Below are 27,526 nucleotides of genomic sequence, written 5' to 3' on the forward strand. Positions count from 1 at the left end.
TTCGTTTTCTAGTTTAATTTATTATACTCAGTTTTCACTAGTCTTGCTGTATCAGCTCCCTGGTGTCTGTGTAATTTAAACAGCATCCCAAACAATTTATGATCATTAAAATAACAAGAAGGCTAATTTATAGATAGAAGTACACAGCTAAAGAAAGACTCTCATTTTTGTGTGGTGTGACCGTATATTTTTCTGTGATTTTATGCACAGCTGAAAGGTCTACAACGTACACCATCCTTATAATTCCCCAAAAGGTGGCAGCATTTCTACCTCCTGAAAGCTAAATACTTATGTTTCTTTAACAGGTTTCAAGGGGAGTCACAGTCAGTCATATTTAACAAGTTTTATTACCTATTCATTAGTCTGTTTATCCACTGGTTTTTAGTTTATAGAGAAACAGGTTGTATAATTGTGCTTTCTCATAAAATGAAATGCTTATTTAGTTCTGATTTTGTTCAACTTTATTTTTTATTATGATACAGAGGAAACAGATCTTCACATAGAAAGACCTGTCGATGGACATGGCAAATGGAGGTTGCAGGGGTAGGGGGAGAAGGAGGGAAGAAGGGGGTAGAAGGAGGTGCAGGATATGGGTGGGGTGGAGATGTGAAGAGGGAGAAGGAGGGAAGAAGGGGGTAGACAAAGGGTAGAGGGAGGTGCAGGAAGGATCCGGGTGGAGATGTGAATAGTAATGAAATGGAGAACCTCCTACACTTGTCCAGACTCAGCAGCCTCTTCCACTCTCATCTCACCAGAACGTTTCTTACTCCTGAAAAACCAGCTCCAGCAGCCTGTCTTCTTCTTTCCTTTCGCTTTTTCTTCTACTTTGCCGTTTATCTTTTCTACCTTTTCTTCTTTCTCTACACTTTCCTGGTCTTGTTTTGGTTTTTCCTCTTTCTTGCTTGACTTCCTCTTGAAAAAGCTGGATCCTTTTTTCTTTTGCTTTTCTTGCACCTGCAACTCATCGTTTTTCATCTCCTGTGTGTTATTTTCTTTGAGGTTTTCATTGTCTGCTTGAATCTTCTCAAAATCTTCCTGCAGTTTGTCAAATTTTTCATCCTCTTCTTTGCCCTTTTGTTCAAGCTCCTCTTGTTTCTGCCTTTTCTGATCCACCTGGATTTCACTGTTTCTGCTTTGCAGTTCTTTGTGAATCCTCTCAAGCTCTTCATATTTTTGCAGGTGTTGGATCTTCTCCTGAAGCATTTCTGTGCTCCTGTCCTGGACTTCTTTATGCTTCTGCTCAAGCGCTGTATATTTGTCTTCTACCTTTTCCTTCTCTTCCTCAAATTCTTTATTTCTGTCCTCCAGTTTTTTCTTCTCTTGCTCAATTTCTTTATTTTTGTTCTCCAGTTTTGTCTTCTCTTCCTCCAATTCTTTATTTTTGTTCTCCAGTTTTGTCTTCTCTTCCTCCAATTCTTTATTTTTGTTCTCCAGTTTTGTCTTCTCTTCCTCCAATTCTTTATTTTTGTCTTCTAGTTTTGTCTTCTCTTCCTCCAATTCTTTATTTTTGTTCTCCAGTTTTGTCTTCTCTTCCTCCAATTCTTTATTTTTGTCCTCCAAGAGTGCCTGCTTCTGTTCCGGGTCTTGACATTTCTCCTTCAAATTTTGGACTTCTGAATGTTTCTCCCTTAGAAATTGCTGGTACTCATTTTCTGCTTTAATTCTTGAGTACGTGTCTGACAGCTTTTCCTTCAAGTCATCCAAGTCTAGCTGCTTCCCTTCTAGTATTTTGTTTTCTTCTTCTAGCTTTTCATTTCTTTTCTCCAGTTGCTTGTATTTGGACTCCATTTCTTCTCTAAGAGCTACAAGCCCATCCTTATGACATAAATTGCTCCTCTCTACCAGAAGACCGTTTAGGCGACTTCGCAGTTGGTACTCGCTCTCTCGTAGACGAAGGTTTTCCCTCCTGCAGTTCTCAAAAGCTTTTCTGAGACCATTGTATTCACCGGGGGGACCGTACTGCCCACCGCAGCGAGGAGGAGGTCCTCTGAAACGCGGTTGATAGATGTTTTGAGACATTGCAAAACAAACCAACGCAAGTAGACTGATGTTCTTCTTGTTTTTTGAAGACGAGTGGAAAATCTTTGCAAAGACGAATTCAAAACTTGTTTAAATATGTTCAGAAATGTGGCGATGTCAACGTCTAACCGGCGAAAACACACTAAAGAAAAATACCGAACACTGTGTTTACTTGTTGCCCGTTACTGTGGTTACTTCACTGTAACAAACATTAACACGTTCTATAAGCAAATTACGCTGAGACATGGCGTTCGGCTAACGTCTATCACGTGACATCAAATAGGATTTTAAAGAAAACACGGGTGTATTTTGCCATTTTCAATAAAGTTTTAATTTCTTATTCTTCAACATATTTAGGATCCTTCTTACCGAGTGTTTATATCGCGGGTGTAAGTTAGAAGGGTACGGAGCCCCTCTGATGACATGGTCCAAAAATAAGTAAATTGTGGCCACAAAATACTACTTGTGCCCACGAAATGGGAATAACGTGCGCACGAAATGCTAATTTGTAGCCACGAAACACTTGACAGATAACCGTGATCCTTCCCAGGCCCTTGCAGCAATAAAATCTATCCCGGCTCCATGTCGTACTTAACGTCTGTAAAGCAACTGGGCTCTCAATATCCTGTTTAAACGTCTCTCCGTAATGGTTCCTTGCATTGTCAGGCTTTTCAAAATGCATTTGTAGCTCATTCCCAGCCTAAAATAAAACGCAATCATACGGTCTCTGTCCATGGTTTATAGGTTTAGCCTACTCTTATGCTTGTGTCTCTACGCAGCTGTCCAGGAATTGTATCAATATGATGTGCGCACGTTATCTAATTGCCACAAATGCGTAATTCGTTGCCACGTTATACTCAATTCGTGCCCACAAATTAGCATTTCGTGGCCTCGAAATAGTATTTCGTGGGCACGTTATACTACTTCGAGGGCACGAAGTAGTATTTTATGGCCACAATTTATTTATTTTTTGGACCATGACATCAGAGGGGCTCCGTAGAAGGGAACCCCTTCTATAACAGGGAAAGTAGCAGGGCGTGATCACGGAAACAGAAGACGTAATACCCAGTTAAAATAGTCAATAAAAATAAATGAACTTTATTTACAACACTAAAACTGCCCTGATCAGGGGAGAGAAAACCCCCCATAAACCTCGGCATACTAAAAATATGATGATGCTCAGTCCATGAGCTAAGTCCCCAAAGTTCCCGATCAGGCTATGCCACACTTCCTGGCTGTGAAGAATATGCTTATTCCACCAGTGGGAGCCAGGCCGACCGCGTCCTTCTTCTTGTGGCTGCGCCTGCCGCCACGCTACTCCATGGCTCTCCTGCTGCCACACACGTCTTTCTGACCTGCCAGAACCTCTTATTGGCCGCTGCCAACATGGGAGGCCCGATTGATTTCTGTCCCCTGTGCCTTCCAGGTGTATCTAATTGGGGAAGTAAGGGGGGCGGAGTCTGTCGGGGAGAAGTCCCAATAAATGGAATAAAAGCATGCAACACTAAAATACACTCAACATTAAAACGCAAAGCATGCAACCACTCGATAATAAAAATCCTTCTTCATAGGATGGCATTTACATAAGGTGTCCAAGGTCGATATTTCAGAGAAAAACGTAAATGAATCTTTGTATTGGCAGTAATAGTGCAGCACCGAAAAATGGCCCCTTGTGTGTTTGTTTCTTCTTTTGTTGTGGCCAAAAGTGGCAGTACATGGACAGTAAATATATCACATTAAATGCTGGCATTCAGTTAAAAACCAGACATGAATGAAAAAGATACACAAAGATTAAATGCAGAAAATAATATATTTATGATGAATATACAAAATAATAATTCTCCGAGAGCAGAAACAGGTTGCAGCTCTGATGTCAAAGTTTTAAAATGATTTTTACACATTTCAGTTTTTGAAGCAGAACATCATTTTGACATGAAACCTGGAAACATATTAAGCGTTACTAAGTCTTCTGTATCCGTTCTGGCATTTTTAATGAACCAAACTGAATCCAAATTGGTTCGAAAGTCAACGACTTATGATGATATTTAATTGAATATAGGTATCTGCCTCCATATGGCGCTTCGCTGACGCGTTGTTACAGCGCACAGCAGCAACCAGTGGGGCATGCACGTGTTTATGTAGGCCTATCTGTGTTGTGTAGATATAATAATGTCAGATTAATAATGACAAACCAGAAATAAAGATAAATATCTTTTGTAAAAGATAAATGACAACTTCTGTTTTCTGAAAGCCCTGTTAACCACACTCCTCCACAGTCTCCTACAAAACTGCTTTTGAGCTGGAGACCCACATGGATGTGACTAAACTAGCCACCGGGTGGGGTTGTTTACCCATCTTAACGGCGTGGCAGGAGGATCAGCTGCTCCGTTTTCCCCCGCCTTCATCTCTCTCCAGCTCTACCCAAGTCCAGTAGCACATTAATAAGAAAGTTTACTCGAGGACACGCTGGAGAAGTCTTGAGTGAGTGTTACTTTACTGTTTGAGTAATCAGTGTACTTACTCATCTCCAGCCCCAGCGCTAGTGGCTGCACAGCTGCGGGTGGGGGCTTATGTAAAAGGATTACACCTCTTAAGACAATAATGGTCACCGGGAGAACAAACGAGGTGGCATTAACGCTCCGGAGGTGTCTCTTAATGCGTCAGTGAGGCGGACCAGCTCAGTGCGAGCGCAGCCAGCGCAACATGGACACGGCAGGTAATGCTAAAATTCTTTACTTTATTTTAGACTCAGCAAGTCGAAGATATGAACAGAATTAAAGTCCACCTATAATTATGCCTCCCTGCAAACTGTCGCTCATATAACTTACTGTCAAATTAGACCTGTTGGTTATATGCATGCTGACTGAGTTGCTGTCCATGGTGCTGATTAATAGACGGCCACGGGAGTTCAGTGAGTGTTTCTTATCCTCACAGGTCAATACTGTGTCAGAATTAAAGGATTTCATTGTCTATTCTTCAGCTCTGAGGCCACATTACTCATCACAACATATTCTTTTCACAACAGGCCGTTTAATTAAACATGACCAGAGGGGAATCACCCTGCACTGCTGACTTCTCTGCAGACAGCGGGCACCGGGTACCCTGGTTTCGGAAGGTACAGAGGACACTGTTGGATCACGCCAACATCTTTGACTTATAAGACCAGGATTATATCTGAGTGTGAGAAAATCCCTCTCTTCAGTCATGGAGCTTTTCTTTCAGCCAACTTTTGTGTTTTGTGACTTAGCTGTGTGGCTTCAGCTGAAGTCAGAGGTTTCTTTTCAACCTGGTTCCTATTTTTAAGCTTTATCTACTGAATGAAACTGATGTCACTTGAGATTAGAGATGCTACCAGCAGCTTTTTTACTTGCCTCCTCCAGTGGGGTTCAGTTTGGACAAGCAGGTGCTAAAGTGTCCATTTTACAAGTTATTTGTCCCTCACTGCCTTTCCCCAAACACTTGGCTCCATCTCTGCCATCCTAAACTAGGACTCCACATATCCTCCCGCCTGGATGACTGAGGGAAGAGTTTTTGGACACTTACCATGGCTGACTCCTTTCAAACTCCAGCCTGGAGGGAGATGACAAATGGAGGGGGGCACCCCCACTTTAAAAACGGAGGTCCGAATGGGGGTTCCCACAGCACCACACGCTACATGGTGAAGAAGCAGCGCCACAGACACAGGTCCTCCTCACCCATGGGCAGGGTCATCCTCATCAATGCACCTGTTGATGGTGAGGTCTGGTCCCAGTAACAGTCTTCTGCTACCATGGCAACACAGCAACTGGCTGCAAAGGTGTATTCAGGACAATCAGTGACACAGATATTTGTTTAAAATTAATTCAGAGCAAGCTGATATACATATGTAAAATACTGTGGACAGAGTTAATCTTATGTGTTTTTAAGCTAAAAGGCAATGAGAACTGAGTTACTAAAAACTTTTTTAGTCAACCTCTTTTCTATTTTTAAGCAGAAATGCAAACAATTCAAGTATCTGAAATGTAAAATTTTGGTAGTCTTCTTCATTTTCAGTGATCAGAAACTGAATGTCCGCAGTAGGCTTTGCTCATTTAAGACGAGACCAAAAAGTTGTGTGAAGATGTGAATTTTGGCTTTGGATATTTCTGACATTTGAAAGACTGATCGGCCAATATTTAATTGAGACAACATCAGAGTGATCAACACAAATGTTAATTAATGGTTAGTTGTATTCACAGTAGGCGCCACCCAAGTTGTGCAAAAATTCTGTCAGTTAAATAAAGTTGCTTTCAATGATGAGCCTATATAAATGCATTTCATTTGTCAGTTAACTTCATAGGAGTCTGTCGACCTGTGACCTGAAAAAGTTCATAAGGATGAAGTTTTTCATTTAAGGTTGATACATATGTTTTAGGTTTAACAGTCAATAGGTTTGTTATCAGTAACTTTTAAATGTTAGAATGTTTATTGTTTGTCATTTATTGTCTGTTCTTTGTAAATGAGTTTTTTTCCCATCAGCTTTGAATTTTCAAATCATATTTTGTTGGAAGTGTCCCAATCCTGGGAATACTTGTGGGTCACACTGTGCATATTTATGGTGGACTCATGTTGGTGTTTTGTGTGTTTGCAGGAGGGGATGACAGTGAAGACATTCACACAGTGACAGTAGATAAGAGTCCAGATGGGCGTCTGGGTTTCAGTGTCCGCGGGGGCTCTGAACATGGACTCGGCATATTTGTCAGTAAGGTGCAGGACAACAGCCCTGCAGGTTAGGAAGAAATGTGTGTGTTCATCAGACTGTCTATGTAAATGGTCACGACAAGCTTTTTTTCCCAGTGTGCTTACACGTGGGAATGTTGTCTTCTGGTTTTTCATGCTGAATTCTGCCTGTGTCTGCAGCGGAGGCTGGGCTGACTGTGGGTGACAAGCTGGTGGAGGTGAACGGGGTCAGCCTGGAGAGCATCACCATGAGCAGTGCTGTGAAGGTCCTGACAGGAAACAACAGGCTGAGGATGGTGGTGAGACGGGTGGGCAAGATCCCCGGCATCCGCTACTCTAAGGAGAAGACCACATGGTGAGGCCAGTCCACTCAGCAGGGCTGGAAACTACCAAGATATCAAACATTTACTGATGAAATACTTATTGCTGAATATGTAAGAGACTACAGCTTTGGAACTACTATCACTGACCTTTGTGTGGCTCTTGTTTTGTCAAGTCTTGTCACTTGACTGTAGCTCACACTGGTTATCTTTCTTTTGGGATATACAGTATCTTGGTTTCATGTGGCATCAGTGGATTGATTACTGCTGTGACCTTTATGGCTACTTGATTATCTGATACTGACACACCTGAATTCAGTGGACAGAGAGAAAGCAGTTTATATGAGTGTTTTCATGTGTGCATATACAATGTCTCCTTTTGTGTGTGTTTATGTGTGTGCGTGCAGGGTGGATCTGATTCACCGGCGGATGGTAGTGGAGGAGAGCGGTCGTACCCCTTCAGAGGCCAGTTCGGACAGCGCTCTTCGCAGGATCGTACATCTCTTCACCACGTCAGATGATTATTGCTTGGGCTTCAACATCAGAGGAGGAAGAGAGTTTGGATTGGGGATCTATGTGTCTAAGTATGAATACAAACACAGTTTTTTTTGTTTTTTCTGCATGAGATAAAAAAAAATTAATTAGTACCTGTTGTAAAATCATTTAGGCCTCAGGATGGTTATATTGGTGCACTTGGTGGAATCCAGGTTTACCCCACCTGGCTGCAAATAATAATATTAACCCCAATAATTAAAGATGATATCATAATCTCATTTGCAAAGTTTATCTGAGTCTTTGTGGTAGATCAAAGCAAAGAAGCTCACATTTAAATTCAATTAGTAGTTACATTTCTTTTTTTCATGTCTGGATTTTTTCATACTGCTCATCAGGTTGGACCCAGGTGGACTTGCAGAGCAGCATGGCATCAAAATGGGGGATCAGATCCTTGCAGCTAATGGGGTGAGCTTTGATGACATCACTCACAGCAATGCGGTGGAGGTCCTGAAGAGCCACACCCACGTCATGTTGACCATCAGGGTGAGCGAATGAAAAAAAAGGAAAAAAAAATATGTTTAAAGCTGAGCTAATCAGTTTCAGGTTGTTGGGTTGGGTTTTTTTTCTTTTTACATTTTTATAATTAACAAATCAACAGGGTATGAGAGGACTGTCACAGCATGAGGACACATTTTTGTTCTTCCTTTTACAACCTGTGACTTAAATGTCTTGGCTCAGTTTCAGACAGCACACACAGAGCAAGTGACGAGAGTAGAGGATTTAACAGCCAAAAAGCTAAATATATTCCAAGGAGTGAGAGGAACACAAGACAAAGAGCTAACATGAGAGTATATATTGGGCTTATTTTCCTCTTTTGGACATAAACATACCTCCAGTTGAATGCTGAGGTGTACATGAGCAACATTTTGTCAAACCACCAAACTAAAAAAAAACTCAGTGTTGTCTGAAATGAGACTGAAGTTTGATTTCAGGAAGTTCTCTAATTGCAGTGGAGTGTTAATAATTTGCTTCAGTTTAAACTTAACAGCTGATCGGAGCCTTGAGTGCTGACACAATAATAAATGCTAGCGTGTAAACAACACCGGCTCTTCTCAATGAGCCTGCACTGCTGAGCAGACAGTTGGCTTACAGCCCTCAAATTTCTTATGTGTGCCTGAGTATGTGTGCTAGGCCGCAGCACTTAACCTGTGTCATTTCTGGATAAAGGCACCGCGTGTAGGTGCGTATGAATCGGTGTATGTGTGATGTGCGGCGTGCTCTCAGCTCGCTAGCATTGCTGCATGCTCATTTTACCCCCCTGATCTCAGGTTCCACGTGTGAAAAACAGCCAGGCACGACGTTCATTATTCAAAGGCAGGCGAGGATCAGGTTATAATCAACCGAAAGCCTTAATTTATGCCTTCCTCCTGTCCTGTCCTGTATGGATGGATCACACACATAGTAAAGCAAGGTTTTATTATTTAAGACCCTCACACCTGTGCTCTTAAAGGAAAAAATGAGTGCTGATGAGACAGTTCCTTAAAAAAAAGTTGAGAAGGCATTATACAGTATTATGTGCTTACGAGAGCCACGTGTTTTGTAATTCTGTGAACCACATAATATTTACCCTAACCTATACAGTAAATACAAGCACCTTAATATCCTTACAGCTTTACATTTGAAGTAAGGATTCATTTGAACTGGATATTAAAGCAATTACTAATCATTACTAGAGCAAATATAACATAACTAAACTAACATTAAGTACAATAAGATGCTGCACAGAGGTCAAAAGGTGGAAATTAAGCTGGTATGCATAACTGAAAATATCAAAGGCAGAACAACCTGTAAGCCCAGTGCTCGCTTTAATGTGTGGACAGCTTATTGATTGGTCCAAATATTCCAGTGATTCCAGGGATTGTCATTGCAAGTGGTGCTCAAAGGATAAAGACTTTCCTTTTGCCCTCTTCACCAAGTTCACATTTTGGTTTTGAGCGTCATGTCTTAAAGATTAGTGTATGGACTAGCTTGAAATTGAATTCAGGACTCATGTCAAATGATAATACTTCGGTTAGCCATTGTTTTATATCTGTGGTCGTAATCTTGTCAGATTAATCTGCAGAACTAAAATGATACCTTCTCATCACTCTCAGCTGTATGTGACATGCTAATGAGCACACAGTAACGTGTTTGTTGTGGTCCCAGCTGTTTTTTTCTACCTCTAAGTTTTGAATTGTTAGTTATCTGCTTGAGTTTGAAGTTTTGGTTCTTATATTTGGCAGGCTGATTTTTGCACTCCTGTTTTAATTTCCTCATTACTCTCTAGTGAGTTTGATGCTTTATAATATTAATAAATCTCTGAGTTCTGTGTTTACTTTATTCCTCCTCTAGTGAAGAGTTTTAGTTTTTTCCCATGCTTCTTATTCTAACTTTAGATCATGTTTTAGTGCAAGTTTTTGCATCTCTGTGTTTAGTTTTAAAAAAAAATCCAATTTTACTCATTTTGTTGCCGCTTATGTTTTGCTTTGAATTTTGCTCCTTTCTTTGCGATTTTCTGATGACTTTCACCCATGTTTTACTTCCCCCCTTTTCCTAATTCCCATCTCGCCCTAAGTGTATGGATACAGTAGATAGCCCCATCCTTCCCTTAAAGGCCGTGTCTCCACATCTGTACACCTTACATTCATGTGCTGACTGTTTTCCCTCTCTGAAGATTTTTTTTTGGAGGATTCAGGTCCTTTAATTGGATTCAGAAGACACTATTCCTTCTTTTAAGATCAGATTCAGATCCATATTCACCCCATTGCCAGTTCTTTGTGTATTTTCATACAACAAAAATTGCTATTTCTCTCCAGCTACATACTGTGTAATATACCAAGCTTTAAATACAAACATAATAAATAAAAGCAATATAACTGTTGTCATGACTTGGTGCTGTCTAAATAAAACTGAATCGAACTGAACTTGCTGACGATCCTCATGTAAACACTGCTATTATCAACATGTTGCTGTAAACTCTTTTTTGCAGAGTGTGAATGTGGCTCACAAGTAACAAAAAACTACAGGAAAAAATCCAAATGAACAAATGCTGGCTCATTTTTAAATGTTGAAAAACCTCACTAACAGTCAATAAAGTCTAGAGAGTCTACTTCATAGTAATCATGCTGACTGTTTGCTGTTCTCGATGAACATTTTGTTTTTTTGATCTTCAACAGGAAGCTGGCAGATACCCCGCATACAAGGAGATGGTGGCAGAATACGGCTGGCTGGAAAAGTGTATGTTGACTGTTTTTACAGTCCCTGGACAATGTTTAACACAAGTTTTACAAGAGATAATGAACGGTGGCGTGAGAAGTACTGCCTTGACTAAACAAAATCAATGAAGATTTTATCTGGTTTTCAAAGCTACATGGTGGAGTCTCCTTGGAAACATTTAAAAATTAGTGGGATAGTGGCCTTGTGTAGCCTTCTTGAACAAGAAAGCTGTCATTCAGTTTCTTAATAGCACTCCAGTTCCTTGTTTTTTGCTTTGATACGAGCCCATCTCAACACAGCTAGGGATTAATTCAGTGTACTCAAAGGCAGCTCAGTCATCTGGAATGGAGCATGACTTGACATCTGTCGAGATGCCAAGATGCAGAGTCACTTTGGAGTTTCATTAGGAAAAAAGAAAAAAAGAAGTCCTGCTTTTTTTTTCTGTCTATCAAAAGCTCACAGGATTATGGGGATATGAGAACAGACAGGTTTTCATTCAAAGAAAGCAGAAATAAGAAGGAAACAAATTAAGCTTTTATGGGAAAACTTTATCCACAGTCCAGTCTAGCATGTATATTTATGTTGCTGTAACATATGGCAGCTGTTACACACACTAATCCCTTATATTCTTTGGATTGTGTTCTATAGTAGCCAATGGAGGCCCTCCACCATCATCACAGGGTTCAGACTCCAACTCTTCTGCCTCGTCATTGTCCTCCACCACCCCTCTCAGTTCCCTCAGTGGTCTCTCGCAGGTCCTCTTCCCTCCTGTCTTTGGCTCAGAGATGGTAGACATTGGCATCTGCACTGAGGACCACTCCCGACGTCCGAGCAGTACTGATCGAACTGCTGACTCCGCCATACAGACTGAACCCCAACCTCCAAACTACCAGGACCACCTGTTACCTAACGGGTCACACCCCGAAAGGCTCTCCACGACAGAAACAAGCCGGACTGTTGGTGCCACATTAGTGTTGAAGGACACGGTCATACGTGGGAAAGGAGAAGGGCCAAGGGAGATGGGAGGAGCTGGAGAAGGTGGACAGGGACGGGTGAAAACGCTGTCATCAGGGAAGCAGGAAGTTGAGAAACACTCACCAAAGACAGCAGCTCTGATGGCCCTGAGCAGACCGCGGAAGCCAATCAGTCGTTCCCAGAGTCACATCACAGAGTCAGGTGAGGTCTGCAGGCTCTTTGGGGTTGTTAAATGTGGGGAACTATGGATGCAAGGTAGTTCTCTATGTACATTATTATTAGCTGACAAGTTTTTTCCAGCCTATTTAGGACATATGGGGTGGCTGTAGCTCAGGTGGCAGAGCAGGTCAGCCACTAATCAGAAGGTCGGTGGTTCAATCCCAGGCTGCATCCTGGCTGCATGCCAAATATCCTTGGGCAAGATACTAACCCCGTGTTTGCCTACTGGTGGTGGTCAGAGGGCCCGGTGGCGCCTGTGTCCGGCAGCCTCGCCTCTGTCAGTGCGCCCCAGGGCAGCTGTGGCTACAATGTAGCTTGCCATCACCAGTGTGTGAATGTGTGTGTGAATGGGTGAATGACTGAATGTAGTGTAAAGCGCTTTGGGGTCCTATAGACTAGAAAAGCGCTATACAAATGCAGGCCATTTACCATATTTTAGTCACAGTCTAGGTGTTTACAATTAAGGCAGTGTTTTCTGAGAAAACAACACAAACACAATACTTTTTAATTTATTAACTTTAGCAGCAGTGGTTAAACCGAGATGGTGGCATAAAAAATAAAGCTCTCAGTATTTTGGTAGTGAGCATACAACCAACACAGTTTATTCATGTGACGAAAATTTAAGCAGACAAGTGATGTTTTACGTCACTGGTTTTAATTATGGACTGTATTAGGTACATCTTGCTAGTATCGGGTTGGGCCCTCTTGATGCCTTCAGAACTGCTTTAATTCATCATGGCATAGTTTCAAGGTGCTGGACACATTACTCATAGATATATACTAGATATACTCAAAGATCAATAAAAGTTTCTGACATAGTTGATTATCCAGCCATCAGGAGATGGGTACACGGTGGTTATAGAGGAGTGGAGGTGGTCAGTAACAATACTCGGGTAAGTTGTGGCATTTAAACGATGCCCAGTCGATACTAATGCATGCAAAGAGTGCCAAGAAAATATCTCCCTTATAGCACTACAGCTCCACCAGCCTGACCATTGATACAAGGCAGATGAGGACCCAAACGCAAAACTCACAGAGACAAAAGCTGAACTCAAAACCTCTGCTTTATTGCAGGCTTCACAAAGAAACAGAACTAAACTGGGAAAACTAAACTGAGCACAGAGGGAACACAGAGAAAGGCACACAAGTTCAGGGAAGAGACATTGACAATGTGACACTGAACTGAGGGAGACGTGGACATAAATACACAGAGTGTTAACGAGGGTTAACCCCAGCTAAGAAATCAGTCTTTCCAGAATTGCGGCACTGTTATCAGATATTGAGCTGATGTTTGTGACAGTTCACTGCTTCTGGGCTCTTCCTATAGGACACGCATCAGTTAGACAACGCCTTAACCCTCCATCACTCCAGAAAGTAAACAAGAACATTCAGACTCTCCACGGCTGATTTAAGCTCCATACAGAATTTGTCTATGAGCACAAGGTTGCCACAGACTCATGATTAATCACTGCCCTTTACTCTCACTTGTTGTACCTCTGTGAGAAATGAATAAGACCAAGCATATGGAGAAATATCTATCCAAGCCTTGGTGGGGCTGTTGAGTTATTAGCCTTTCCTTTTCAATTTCTCCAGCTCACTCGTAGCTTCAGAACTTGGTGGGGGCTCGGGCAAAGCTTAGGTCTGATTGGACATTTGTTATTGTAAGCGGGAGCACTTCTCTGTAGTGCTTCTAATAGATGGGGGTGTGTTCAGGTTGGTGAGGCTGCAATTCATCAGTGATACACTGTTGCTTTCCACAGTGTCAGATTTACTGCAGTGAAAAGAGAAGCTGACTGGAAGAGAAATGAAAAGTCTGTGCTTATAAAGGAGAGTGCGTGTCAGCCACTGTTACCAGCTTACAGTTAAGCATTGAGCACAACAAGGCCTAATGAATTATGTTTTCAGCACCCAACACAGATATGCAGAATGTCCTACTCCTGCTGTGGCTCAGTCAATTTTCCTGTGTACAAGACATAACTGCAAAAAAAGATGACATGTAGTCTATAGTTTGTTTAGTGCACAAAGTACAGTATGTGTGTTAATTTAAAAAGAGATATTTGTCTGTTTTTCCCCCCCACCTTTAGAGGAGAGACAGAAGAAGAAAAGGCAACACAGGGAGAAAAGCTCAGAAGAGGGTAAAACTAGTCTGAAACGCTCCAAAACCTTTGTCAACCTCTTATTTAAGAAAGACCGCAAAGAGAGGAGTCGCTCCAAGTCGCCGTCTCGCCGTGCAAACAAAGGTGAGAGAGCGGTCACAGGGTGTGGGTTTTTCTTTCACATAGTGCAGCCTGCAAAGTGAAATGTTGCTTCAGGTTTTGAACAAATTGTGGAACATGACTCAGAGGTCGTTAAATTGACTAATTATAATACACAGTGTCTCATTTTAAGGCCACACTTTTAATTATAATCAGGGCATAGCGTTCTCTGAAGGAGATAAGTGAGGACATTATATCCAGCAGAATGTGAGGGGAGGTTTCCCAACAGTCCAGTTGTAGATAAAGTCTTTAGGAGTGTGTGAGTTTCTTACTTGAAGCTAAGACTAGTGAGCTTGGATAGAGGGGCACTGGGTTGTTCTCAGGGTCGAAGGAGGTTGAGAACGCAAGTGAGGTGAGATGGAAAGCCTCTTTAAAAGAAGTCATTGTGGGTAGCGCTGGTTTGAAGGTGGCAGGTGAGAAAGCTCGGGTGGGTCTTTTCTTCAGCAGGGCAGCAAAATCATGAAGACATAGAGGAGAGAACAAGAATAGCTGGAGTAACCAAGAATGAGGCCTGTTTACCAATCTGAGATGGCACACAGTGGTGTGGTGTGCTGTGATAGAGACTCAGTATGGAGCTTCCCTTTTAATACCAGCTCCTGATAAGGTCAGTGAACTACAAGTGTGTTTTCTGAACAGCAGGACCCCACGCTCCGACCTGCCCAACCAATCCTACAACAAAGAGAGAGAGAGAAAATGACCCGAAGACAAAAACCCAGTGCTCTACCATGACAGAGCTATAATACAGAATTCAAATGTTAAAACAGCCTCGTGAGATGACAAGTTTGCAGTAATAAGTAAGATTTTGTAAATTTGCATTGCTTTCCCTGATTTATAGAGGTGTTCCATTATGTTTAGGGTTTTATTCATCTCTAATGTTGTAAAGTCCTGTAAGAGTGTAACATTCATGATGACAATATCCAGTTAATTGCATAAAAATAGGGTCTCGGCTGATGTGTTGTAGAAAACTTAGTTACAAACAGAAATACTATTCAGATGTGTTAGAAGCAAAAATGTAATGGTGAAGAGCATAAGTTAAGATGCCTTGATAAGCTTGATTTCTTAATTTAATATCTTAATTTAAAGTTAGTGTAAGTTCTCCTGATGGTAAAAAAAGCCTGCACAATTTATTTATAGATGTTGAGAAGTCAAACATCTAACTGGAAGAGTTTTAAATGCCATCAGGACAGTTTCTTCTTTGCACATCATTTCTTTTATCTACATTATTCTTTAGATAAGGAACGGGGACGCCCATTCCACCTCTTGACCTCCCCGAGGGAATCCCGAGCTGGCAGCCCACTGCCCCGACTCGAGGTCCTGCAGCACGTGGAGGACATGGCAAAGAAACTGCTCAGTCAGGATGAGGTGGCTGCTGTGATGAGACACTGTCGGCGAGTGAGTTTCTAAACTGAAATTACCATCGCCACCTCAGAGGCACGCTGCTGTGAGAGTGCAGTGAGTCATCGAGTGTTCTTTAGTCACAGATGTGTCGTGTAACAGCTGTGACAAAAGATGGATTTGGCCTGTCTTTATGATCGGGATCGAACATAAGCTGTCATTTGATTCATTCTCAGTCCACCTTAATCCTAAAATATTCAGCTCCTTGGCTAGCCCGTTGTCTGACCTCAGAGGGTATTGACAAGAGAGCTTAGAGAGACGGGACAAAACAAAAGGGAGGTCGAAGACAAGAAAGTTAGGACTTGCTGCAGAGGTATAAACATGTGCTCAGTTCATCACATAAAGTGTTTCTGCACGCTGAGCTTTTAGTCACAGCAAGTGCAGAGCTCTAAAAACTATACTTCCCATTATCTCTAATCTATAATATGTTTTATCACAAATTTGTCTCGTGCTGTAAATGTGTATCTTGAGATACTGGAGCCTCGGTGTGTGAAGCAAACTTTTCTTGGACAAGCTGAGATGTATCCAGAGGTGTAAAAACTTCTCGCAGAGATGACATTGTAAAACTAATTTTATAATCACACACTCAAAAAATGATTCTTCGCTCTCATAAAGATGAAGCAATAATTTTGAGCAAAATCATACTGAAATATTTAAAATCAAATGTTTATTGATTCAAATAATTGTCGATTAAGCAAAATATGCTTTATGTAAACTGAATGTACACTAATCAAGTACATTTCTGTTCTTCAATTTCCATTAAATTAATGTTTTTTAGTGCACTTATGTAACAAAATTACAAGCATGTTATACATGTACTCAAATTTACTTAAAGTCAGTTGTCTGGGTATAAATATTTTTTGAGCTCAGTCAGATCCTCAGTGTACATGTCCAGCTGGTTCTTTTTGTTTGCCTACTTTAATTTGTGCACCAATCAAATCCTTCCTACAGTTTCTGTCCGACTCTGTAATCGAGGACTTGGTGCGTCCTCTTCTGGCAATCTTGGACAGGCCAGAGAAACTGCTGCTTCTCAGGGAAATAAGGTGAGATACACAAGGCATAATACTGCTTTATGTGTTTACATGCTGTATGAACTACATGTCCGCTTTATATCCACTGCAGAATGCTGATACCAATGACTGAGTTGGGTCGCTTTGACAGCATGGTCATGCCTTTTGAGCTGGAAGCGTACGATATTCTCAAGAGTCGCTCATGTAAGCATAGGATGCACCTGACATCACTGCCCTGATATTTTATTGTTGTTGTTGTTGTTGTTTATTTATCCAGTTTTACAAGATTAAATTCTAAGCTGTGACAGAATAAAAAACAGAAAAGAATTTTTCAAGTGAGATTAAAAAAAATGAAATCTTTCTTTTTAGCGCGTTCCCCAGCTCTGCGTTCTCCTCGTAGTGGAACTCCTCGTCGTCACCTCATCACCCCAATCCCAGGTACATGGGCTGTATCTCTTGCTCTCGCACTCTCCTTATCTAGGCCTCGGTCCTTTCTTCAACCTTTCTCTCTATCTGCTTGATGGCTCCTGTAGGATTATAACTTATACAGAGGCTCAAACCTCTCTCTGTCCGTCTCTAGTTTTCTGCCACTTTATTCCTGCCTCATCTTATATTCATAGTCAAAGCCAAACACCTTCACACGCAGACCATATCCTGTCCCTGGCACACATTCCCCACCCTCATATAAAAAGGACACACACACACACACACACCCCGAACAGATCAGGTTTCCCGTGCTCGTGCTGAAGAGGGTTGTTTTACATCTCGGTGCATACAGAAAAGACAGAGACGTGCTGTGTGACACTTCAACAATGCAAAGATGCTTTGAGCATTTACTTCATTTAAAAGCAAGCGAGACACAATCAGTCCCATCTTCAGACTGATTGCAGCCGCCTCTGAGGTCATAGGCCCGGGTCAAAGGGTCAGTATTATGAAAACAGCAGATATCTGTCAAAACATCTCTGAGCTGTCGTTGTTCTGTCTTCTGCCAGCATAGCTAAGTTATAACATGGAAGTAGAAAGCACGGATGAAACTCACAGCACTGATTCTGCTCCATCATAAGCTTTATAATATGCACTGACTCAGTCACTCACTGTTTATATGTTTGTACAGACTACAAGGGTGGATTTTATCTGCAGCCGGTACACGACAGACTGCATGAGCGCCGGTTGATCGAGGAGTTGGAGAGACTGCGTGTGACAGGTCAACGGTCTGGCCATCTCTCGCCATCCCGTGCCTTCACCCCTCTGCTGGATGTACCTGTGGACAACTATGTATCCTCTGTGCGCTCCCGTTCCCCAAGCCCCTTGCCCACTCACAGCTTCCTCCTCAAAGAATCCCCACACAGCACTAAACGTGGCCACCAACCCCATCGATCCCCAATCAGAAGAGAGAATGGGGCGTCGTGGTACGATGAGGTCTCCTTGTTGTCCGTGTCTGACCGAGGGGACGGGGCTTATGAACGAGGGCGGTCACCTGTGAGGAATGGCCATGGGAGAGTGAGGAGAGAGGGCAGTCCTGACAGTATATATGGCAGACAGAGCAGGCAAGAGGGCTACACGGAGGTCAGCGTACACGTTCCCTCACAGCGGAGAGGCAGAACCCCTCTGGCTGAGGTATTTGATCCCCAGAGGGAGAAGAGCCCGTCCAATGCCAGTGGGAGTACTCAGCAAGTGAATGGACACTCACAAGATGTTCAAAAAGTGAAAGGAAGACAAACTCTACCACCCAAGGAGTGTGAAATCGCCACTTTGACCATTTCCAAGGCCAAGCACTCACTGGGTAAATAAAAAACAGCACTTGTTGTGACTTTCATTTAACTTTAAACTGAAATTTCAGGGTTTGCTTTAATGCCAGCTTCTAAAATCGTTTTTAATCTGTGACCGTATATGCGCTTGTAAGCACAATACAAACTGCTTAGTGACTCATCCTAAGCTGTCTCTTACATGACCAGTAGAGGTCAGGCCATCACTAACTGCTAAACTAAAATGCATTTATAAGAGTTCACACACAAAAAAAGACCAAACGACCAATCGATACAGTGTAAGACTAGTTACAAAACATGTGGTACTGCCAAACATGCCCTCAGTTTATTATTGTTCTTTTTCTGTGTGTTTACAGGTATTAGTATCTCTGGAGGTGTAGAGTCTAGAATCCAGCCCATGATAAAGGTTGAGAAAATCTTTCCAGGTGGAGCTGCATCTACAAATCAGGCTTTGAAGGTCAGCGTCTAGCATGAACACATATAATAATAATAATAATAATAATAATAATAATAATAATAATAATAATAATAATAATAATAATAATAATTGATTGGATTTATATAGCGCTTGTCTGTAGCAGATTGTGAGAGAGATGTGCCAGCCCTCAGTCCTGAGGTTATGAGTTGTTGCTATGAAGTAATTGTGTCTATGACAGAGACGTGTGCAATGAGGAGTGGAGAGTAGATGAGAGCCATCTCAAGTGGCCCATCACTTTCATTATGAATGAGGTACATGGATGCTGGTCTGCTAATGTATTGGTAATATATTGCCTGTAAAGTAACTTAACAGTCTTCTTGGCCTGGTTCACTGAAACACATATGCTACACATGCGCTCATTCACTAAAGTTAATCACAGACTTATTGTTAAAGCTCAGTGGAATTAGAGATGCTTGGGAAGAAATGTTTGTGTGCAAAGTTGAAACATACTTATTCCAGCAGTAGGAGGCTGACATTATGTACTCGTGTTTGCTGACAAATTCGTATGTTTCCTAGCTGCAAGTTATCAGTTGAAAACTGCTATCTGAGTGTTATTCCTGATCAGTGTCAAACATGTGGGCAATCCCATATCTAACTAACTTTCCCTGGCCCTCTGTGTACAGATACCTACATTCACATTCATACAAACTCCACATCTCTGTAGGTGCATCTCAAGACATTTGAATATTGTGGAAAAAATTCAATATTTTCCATCAGTTTAATAAAAATGAACATTTAGGATATCCTGGACTTACTGTGCAATTAAACTCCGTTTTACTTTTGACAGTTATGGCTTACAGAAAAAAATAATAGAAAAAATATCTCAAAATAATACAAATGTTGATTTTTTTGAATTTCAAAGAGTATAAATACTGTGTATCTCTCAGGCTAGTTTAGTACATTGTGTCCACATGAAACTCATGGACAGCCTCCACAAAGAGGGTAAGCCACAGGTCATTGCTGAAAAGGCTGGTGGTTCACAGACAGCTGTATCAAAGCATATTGATGGAAAGTTGATTGGTAGATAAAGGAGCACAAGCGACAGGGGTGACTGCAGCCTTGAGAGGATTGTCAAGAAAAGTTGTTTCAAGAACTTTGGAGAGCTTCACAAGGCGTTGACTGAGGCTGTTTCCATCTTTCACTACGTCCAGAGCTGTAGTAGTCCTAATATCAAACCACTTCTGAACCACAGACAAGAGAAGTGCCTTAGCTCAGCTAAGTAGGAAAGAACTGGACTGTTGCTCAGTGGTCCAAAGTCCTCTTTCAAGTCTGGAGGAAGAGTGGAGGGATACAGAATCCAAGTCCAGTGTAAAGTTTCTGCAGGTTGTGATGATCTGAGGTGCCACCAGGTGTCATCTGCTGATGTTGGCAGTGGTTGGTCCCCTGTGTTTTAATCAAACTCCAAAGTCAACACCGCCATCTACCAAGACATTTTAGAGCTCTTCACGGTTCCACCGGCTGAAAAACTTTATGCAGACTTCCTTTTCCAGCAGGACATAGCATCTAGCCACAGGGTTACACGTTACATAATAGTTTTGATTTTAGTACTCAAGTAAGGTTTTCGACACATTACAGATGACTGAGGTGGTAAATGTTTGAGGATCACCAGTTATCCTAATGAGGAACATAATGCTCTGCATAAAATTTACTCAAAACCAAGCACTGATAGAAAAAAAAAAAAACAAGGAATCATTAAAGGTTTTCGCTCTAGGACTCAATAAAAGAATATACCAAATGTAATTCATCAAATATTTAAAGCGACGTTTCAGTCTGGTTAAAAGTAAGGGATTTAAGCAACATTGCATCCTAATGACACTATGATCTTTTCTTAGCCATCTCACCAGCATGACTAAAAACAGACAGGTTGTTGGCTATGAGGCTTAGACACAGATATATGGCTACTCCCTAGCACTCCTGTGCTATCTGTGGTCTCTTCCTCACACCTAACAACCAGGCATGTCAGCTGGCTCATATCAGCTCCACGGCTCAGTGTTATCTCCCGGTATTCTGCAGAGGGAAGTGAGATCAGGCGGGCTCAGTGTTAACACGCATCCTGTTTCCTTAGACCCACATGATAATCACACCAGTGAAGAATATTGTATTGTGTGTGTATTAGTCATGAGACACGTGCTGTCCTGTTCATTAGACGCTGCCATCTGCCTTCACCGGCAGGAACGTGGACGTAAGCGAGTCACGTCAACGTGACAGCTGAGTTAATACCTGCAAAATGACATTCCCAACAGCTGGACCTGCTGATTAGTGCTGCTTAGCAGAAGCAGGCATGTTTACATGCAATCCTAATGCAGTGATTCTCTAAACACAAGGCAAAAAGAAAATGTTTTTTTTTAGTATTTTAGAGAAAGTTATCTCAAAATTTGAGCAGCCACGAACCACTGTCCCGAACTACAATTAGAGCATGAGTGGTGTTACATTTATGATAACCAACACTCTGAGCTATGCTTCTCTCAGCCCAGTACATGAGCTATTTGGCCTCAGATCCTCCCATGCAAGCTGTAGTTATTATTACATGCCATGTTATTTGTTGGCTGGAAAATAGAGAACCTCGTAAATGCTCAGTATAAATGGCTGTAAAGAGGATGGGGCAGATTAGGTTGTGATCTATTTAATTCAGATAAATTACTTTTCAAAAATGAAAAAGCACTTTTTAATCTCCTCTTTGGTTAAATGGAGCTAAATCTTTTGATACTGTTTGCACGGAGGGCTATAGGGTTGTTGGTGAACACCGGACTCTCTGGAAAAAAGAATAAAAAAATCAGCAGCCCGGATCTAACCTCATCCATACAGGCCAAATAGGTTAGAGCTGTAACAGATGGAACAGGGTGGTAGAGAATGAAGGGAAAATAATCTATTTGTGTCTAATGACTCGAAAGGAAAAGGGAAAGGAAAAAAAAAGAAGGTACAACAATGGCCGTCGGCCTTGTGTGCTTCTGTGTTTCTAACCTTCGCTGAGATTGAGCACATTAGGCAGGTGCATCCTTGGCAAACGCTGATGACATCAGAGGAAGTTCCTCTCCTCGAGGCTGCAAAGATTTGCTACTCTCTGCTCGCATCCTGCAGGAAACCGCAAGCATAGTCCTAACTGTGCGGCTGTCTCAGTGTATATTCTTTTTCCAAAGACCTTGTGCTGAAGGGGAAACTTTATACGTGCACTAGTGACAGCTTTCAGTGTGAATGCATTAAAGAAGTGGGAGAGCTCCAACTCTCTTTGGCATAAATTACATTTCTTCACAGAGGGGCACAATCTCTGCAGTGTTATGGAAACTGTCTTTAATGTTGCTCTGAAAAAAAAAAATAGACACAAAAAAGAGATACACAAATGGAGGAAAACATGCTTACAAAGGATACTCAATCTTTTTCTGTGGCTTTTCAATGTTCTTTTACCCTTTTGCATGTGTTTGAATCTGCAGGCAGGGTATGAGCTGTTGTCCGTAGATGGAGAGAGTCTGGAGGGAGTGACTCATCAGCACGCCGTGGATGTAATTCGGCGTGCATTCAGCAACAAGGCCAAAGAGCCGATGGTTTTTGTGGTCAAGGTCCCTAAGGTCTCTACCGACCCCAGCAGCCCCAACAGACTTGCTGACTAAACTCTGTGTGCCTCACAGCCAGGTTGCTGCTCAGGCATGAAGGACAACAAAACCTGCTGCTCCTCTGGGACTTAATAAATACAGGATTCACCCCACAAGAAGAAATATGGGATAGGTAGCGCTCCGGTCACAGCGGAGACAATCAAAGGCAAAGTTATGACAAAATATACCATAAAGTATGTCTTGCATAAAGGTTGCAGCTGGTTTTGAAGACTAATACAGCTGCATATTTGTCAAGATAAAGGTCACTTTTGCTATAATGTAATGCGAGATGAAAACCAAATGTTGCAATTGTATGAATTTTATATGATTCTTAGTTTTTAGAAAAACTTTTACTAAATGCATATGTTGCACGTTTTCTAAAAGACGCTTTTGTGATAGGATCGTGTAATTCATGATCTTTGGTTAGAATAGTGCCACTATTCAACACGTGGCAACTTTGCCGTGACCTCTGAGCACTGTCTGATAGTGGAGCCAGTGGTCTGCACTTTTTACTTGAAGCATCTCAGCCCAGCAGCCCTGCAGGCATGCCAGAGGGAGATTACCTCAGCCAGCATTATGAGATTTATAGATTTATACTCAGATTAAATCCCTGTATTATGTCAAAACTGATAGTTTGGGTTTAGAGGATGTCTGGGGAGATTATTGCAAATTGCTGCTCAGTATTTTTTTTGTGTTGTATTTCTCTGGCAGAGGTGCCTGTATTCTGGAGCCATCCGCCACTTTAGAGGCTTAATTACACCATGCTGTGGATGGAGCTTATGGAGACATGTGGAAGAGTTGGAAAAACATGTCAATGAGAAATGCAGGTCCAGTGGCACAAATAAAAGTCGGGTTAAAGAAATATGGATGGGAGAAAGCAGTGTGCTTAGTGCCTTAATTCTATAGATGGGCAGTCAGAAAAACGCTGAGAAAATGTTACTCAAGCTTGATTTTAATAAGTGATAGAAAAGCTGAATTGTTTATATGCCTGCATGGAATTAAATTCTTAAGATGAAAGTGAGCATGTCTGTGCCTTTGAGTTACTCACTGGCTACTTTGTTAGATGAACTTGTTCACCTGCTCTTTAACGGACCTATCTAATCATCCAATCAGATGCCGGTGCATCCGTGTGTTTAAGCACATAAACGTGGTCAAGACGAACTGCTGAAGTTCAAACTGAGTGCGGCATGCCTGGTGGAGTATTTCAGAAACTGCTGATATATTCGAATTTTCTCGAGGAACTATCTCTAGGGCCTGACAAAGAGAAAACATACAGTGATCTGCAGTTTTCTGAGATGAAATTCTGAAAATGCCTTGTTCACGTCAAAGGTCAGAGGAGAAGGGCCAGCCTGCTTTGAGCTGATAGGAAGGCAACAGTAACTCATATAAAAAGCATTCAAAGATTGGAAAAACATTTCCTGAGTTGATGAATCTTTATTTGTGCTGTGACATTTGGGTGGTAGGGTCAGAATCAGGTGGATACAACATGACAGGACCCAACCTGTCTGGCATCAAGGACTCATGCTGGGGTGGTGTAATGGTGTGAGGATATTTTCTTGGCACACCTTGTCCTTGCTCTCGTCCTATAGTAGCTGGGATGGGCTCCAGCCCCCCTGCGATCCTGATAAGGATAAGCAGAAGAGAATGAATGGATAAATGGACTTTGGGCCACTTGCTGCTTTTTGATGTCACAAAGTTCCAATAATCTCAAACAGGTTTCTTGTACGTGAGTTCAACGTACTCAAATGGGCTCCACAGTCATCAAATCTCAATCCAGCTGACCACTTTGGGATGTGGTGCAATGGGAGATTTGTTTTATGAATGTGCAGCCGACATATCTACAGCAGCCTTGTGATGCATCATGCCAGTATTGAGAATTTTCTCTAGCACCACGAAGAATTAATACCGCTCTTAAGGCCAAAGGAGGTCCAGCCCAGTGCCTGCAAGTGTACCTAATAAAGTGTCAGATGAGTGTATTTTACACTGTAATGCAAAGTTGGTTCATTCAACCTAAAAATAAGCAAAAAAAATTTCAGAAGCAATTAAATCTGCAATCACTTCAAGATGTGACAACTTGTTCTTTAATTAAAAACAGTCATTTGTACAAGAAATGTACACATAAAAATATACATGGACAACTACATACTCTATGAATGAATGAAGACACACAGTAAGCAAATGTTTCAAAAAAAAAAAAAAAAAAAAAAAGCACATAAAACGATGGGGGAAAAGCACCACAAAAAAAAAAGTGTGTTACGTTGCTTTGGTCTAGTCACAGTGGCTACATTTGAAATAGATATTTTGTCTAAATAAAAGACAATGTCACTCAGTTATACTATTTAGTGTTTTACATATTTACACAGAAAAATGGTCATGCAACGATGAGGGGGAGGAAATGAGAATTCGATATGCACACAGTGCTTTGGAGTGAGGGAGTCTGCTTTCGAACACCTGTGCTTGCTGTTAATATGAACCTGTGGTGAGTAATAACAGTCTAGGCTTGGTTAACAACGTGAAAGTGGTTGGATAAACTACGCTTTTTCCGTTCAAAGTTACTTCCAATGGCTTTACTTTGCAATCACAATTTATGCACAGACCTTTAATGCTCCACAATACCTCCTCAGCCACAGTTATGTGGTTATGCAAAATATAGCCAAATATAGCCATGAGCATTCCTTCTCTCTGGCCATAACTTAATAACGAATCCCTCAAAAACGACTTGTACAGTTCTAAACAAATGACGTGGGAAAACCTGAAGACGACAGCGTGAATGAGCGTGAGATTACGATGCAGACAGTCAAGTGAAAGATCAATCAAAACGGAGAGACAACAGACCAAAAAGTAGCCTAAAATAAGAGCTCCCCGCTGCTCTATCACCTGCAAGGTTTGGTCATTAGAAGGTTTTCCACACAGATTATATAATGTAAACATTAAATTTTCATGCATTACAGTATTAGGTGCACTCTTCCTTTGTCGCCACCTCCATTTGCAATTGATCCATCATTTGAAATATTGGTATGAGATATACATTAATCCACACACTTATACCAGTACTACAACAAAATATCTTCGGGTGCTATATATATATAAAAAATATACAACATCTCCTCCATTATATAGATTTTCATTTAACTATTAATCCTCGATATAGACTCTGCAAAATAAAAGCTCTCAGCAGCCCACTACCGCCATGCTCAGTCGTATGCACAGCCCTGCATAATACCGTGAGAAAACAGCAGCGCAACCCACAGTTTTTATATGTAACATGCTCCTCGCCGGTTTATATTTAGGCCCTCAAAAACTGACCTGCCTTGAGGACATTCAGTGCTGGAGCTACTGCATCTGCAAACTCTCACCTGACTGCTGCGTGAACCAGTTTCTTCTGAAATCTCATACAACAAAGACATGCAGACATGCCAGTCTCACTTCCTGTATAGCAGTCAGTGAAGAGTATAATCTAGTGGGCAGGAAAAACGGGAAGGGTAGGAAGACTTCATAACAGTTATTTGGCTTTGCTTTGCCAAGAGGTACATAAAGGGAACTAATGGGAGTGAAGGGAGATAAATGGAAACTCTGAATAAGAATGCAAACAGTTCAAACACTGGCTTAAATCTCTGTAATTCTGTAAATATGCTCTATTTTTAGTTTCCTGATACCAACCACAGAGGTGCCTTTCACTGTTATAAAAATAGCTGAGTAAGAAGCAAACAGAGAGAAGAAAAAAACAGAGAAAGAGGGGAATCGGCAGCATCCTGGAAATATCACTTATACTAAAACGTTTATGTGAGATCGGTGCATTGTCTAAAGAATTGACACGTGTGCAACAGTTGGTGGTCTTGAAAACTTGAGCAGAGTTCAAATAAAGCATTTCCTTTGAGCGTTTGGTTTGGCGTTCCCGGTAGGTTTTCGGAAACGGCTGAATAGGATGTTCACATGTAAGCAAGGAGGCGCACGTCAGTATTGGTTTGTTTGAATTGAAAACAGTTGAGTCCTGAACAAAAAGAGGGCAGGGAAGTTGTGCAAAATAACAGCGTGCTTCTCAGATGCTCTCGTTACTGCATTTCTCAGAAGTGACAATACATTCCTCATCAAATACGCACAAGCCAAAGAACAAAATATTGGTATTTTTTTTAGACTTGGTAAAATGAACTTTGATGCTATCAACTCCATGAAATACAAACAGCAGTTAACAGTAATATTTGGGATTTGGAGGACTGGTGCAGCGGGGGTTTGCGTCGCCGATGAGCACGGTTCGGGCGGGTGATGACGTCGGCTTTAATAACCAGGTGATTGATTGGTCATCTCTCGTGGTGCATGAGTACGTGCACGCTGGTGTCTGGGTGTTTCACGTCGTGTGCTACCAACAAAGTTGTAACCAGATTTCTCTGTGTGTAGTAATGTTTTTTTGCTTTAAGGTTCCCATCGATTTTCAATACCCTGATTTGAACGTGGTCTGAGAAATAAAACACTTCTTTCCCTCCTCTCGCTCCCACAGATGGAAACAGGTCTTTGTGCTGGCTTTGTAGTGGAATAAAAACCCATTAAAAGCGTAGTGGGAGACACCTTAAAAGGATTTACTGGGAGTACATTTGTGTTAGCAGGAAGTGAGAATGCACCTTTTGGGAGAGCTCCCTTTTAACAGTGACAGGTGGTGAGTGCTTGCTCGATGATCCGGGCAAAGCCACGTTGAAGATAGTGCAGTATTTGGCCCAGAGTTGATTGTTTGGTTTACACCTTCAGAGTGTTGCCATGGTTTTTATTTGGACATATTGCTCGCAGCGCGTGTGTGTTTATATCTCTGTGGCAGTGATTTCCTCAAAGTGGATGTCATTGCTGCCGCTGCGCACTTCATAGTCCTCCATATCCCTGTTCTCCAGCTCCAGACTCAGCTCCCTCATCACTCTCTCCAGATCACGGTTGCGACGGTACATCTGGATGTAGTTCTGCTGCAGCTGTTTCTGGTAGTGGATTACCTGAGTTGATGGGAAAACAGCATTTGAGTTAAGTACATAGGTAAGGAGGATTAGCATAAGCTTTAAAATCTAGTTTGACAC

At 41.7% G+C, this 27,526-nt stretch overlaps 2 protein-coding genes across 5 annotated transcripts in view; one reads left to right on the forward strand and one right to left on the reverse strand.

Annotated features, from left to right (window-relative positions):
• Positions 1–4,541: 4,541 nt before the first annotated feature.
• On the forward strand, positions 4,542–23,462 carry pdzd7a (PDZ domain containing 7a). The gene is made up of 17 exons (XM_080868223.1): positions 4,542–4,930; positions 5,045–5,134; positions 5,508–5,753; positions 6,629–6,766; positions 6,898–7,072; positions 7,445–7,621; positions 7,928–8,075; positions 10,748–10,808; positions 11,436–11,963; positions 14,066–14,221; positions 15,468–15,628; positions 16,583–16,674; positions 16,754–16,845; positions 17,011–17,079; positions 17,756–18,424; positions 18,764–18,864; positions 22,314–23,462. Exons 3-17 carry the CDS (start codon positions 5,564–5,566, stop codon positions 22,488–22,490), a joined length of 2,934 nt encoding a protein of 977 aa, XP_080724349.1. The 5' UTR covers positions 4,542–4,930; positions 5,045–5,134; positions 5,508–5,563; the 3' UTR covers positions 22,491–23,462.
• A 1,068-nt stretch (positions 23,463–24,530) lies between these two features.
• The window catches only part of lzts2a (leucine zipper, putative tumor suppressor 2a), a 45,278-nt gene continuing 42,282 nt past the window's right edge, over positions 24,531–27,526 (reverse strand). For 3 of the 4 annotated variants that reach the window (XM_080868961.1, XM_080868960.1, XM_080868959.1), the window contains exon 9: positions 24,531–27,445. In XM_080868961.1, coding sequence (XP_080725087.1) covers positions 27,263–27,445 — 183 coding nt within the window. In that variant the 3' untranslated portion in view covers positions 24,531–27,262. The remainder of the gene's footprint in view (positions 27,446–27,526) is intronic. The other variant, XM_080868958.1, reaches the window with a different exon arrangement.

This window comes from Rhamphochromis sp. 'chilingali' (genome assembly GCF_963969265.1).
Source record: "Rhamphochromis sp. 'chilingali' genome assembly, chromosome: 20".
Classification (NCBI taxonomy): Eukaryota; Metazoa; Chordata; class Actinopteri; order Cichliformes; family Cichlidae; genus Rhamphochromis; species Rhamphochromis sp. 'chilingali'.

Bases quoted from the DNA above. Each gene is read 5' to 3' on its own strand.
- pdzd7a (XM_080868223.1), top strand. From the start codon at position 5,564: ATGGCTGACTCCTTTCAAACTCCAGCCTGGAGGGAGATGACAAATGGA. The intron at 5,754-6,628 runs GTGAGGTCTGGT...GTGTGTTTGCAG, and splicing joins CATCAATGCACCTGTTGATG to GAGGGGATGACAGTGAAGAC. The intron at 15,629-16,582 runs GTGAGTTTCTAA...TCCTTCCTACAG, and splicing joins TGATGAGACACTGTCGGCGA to TTTCTGTCCGACTCTGTAAT.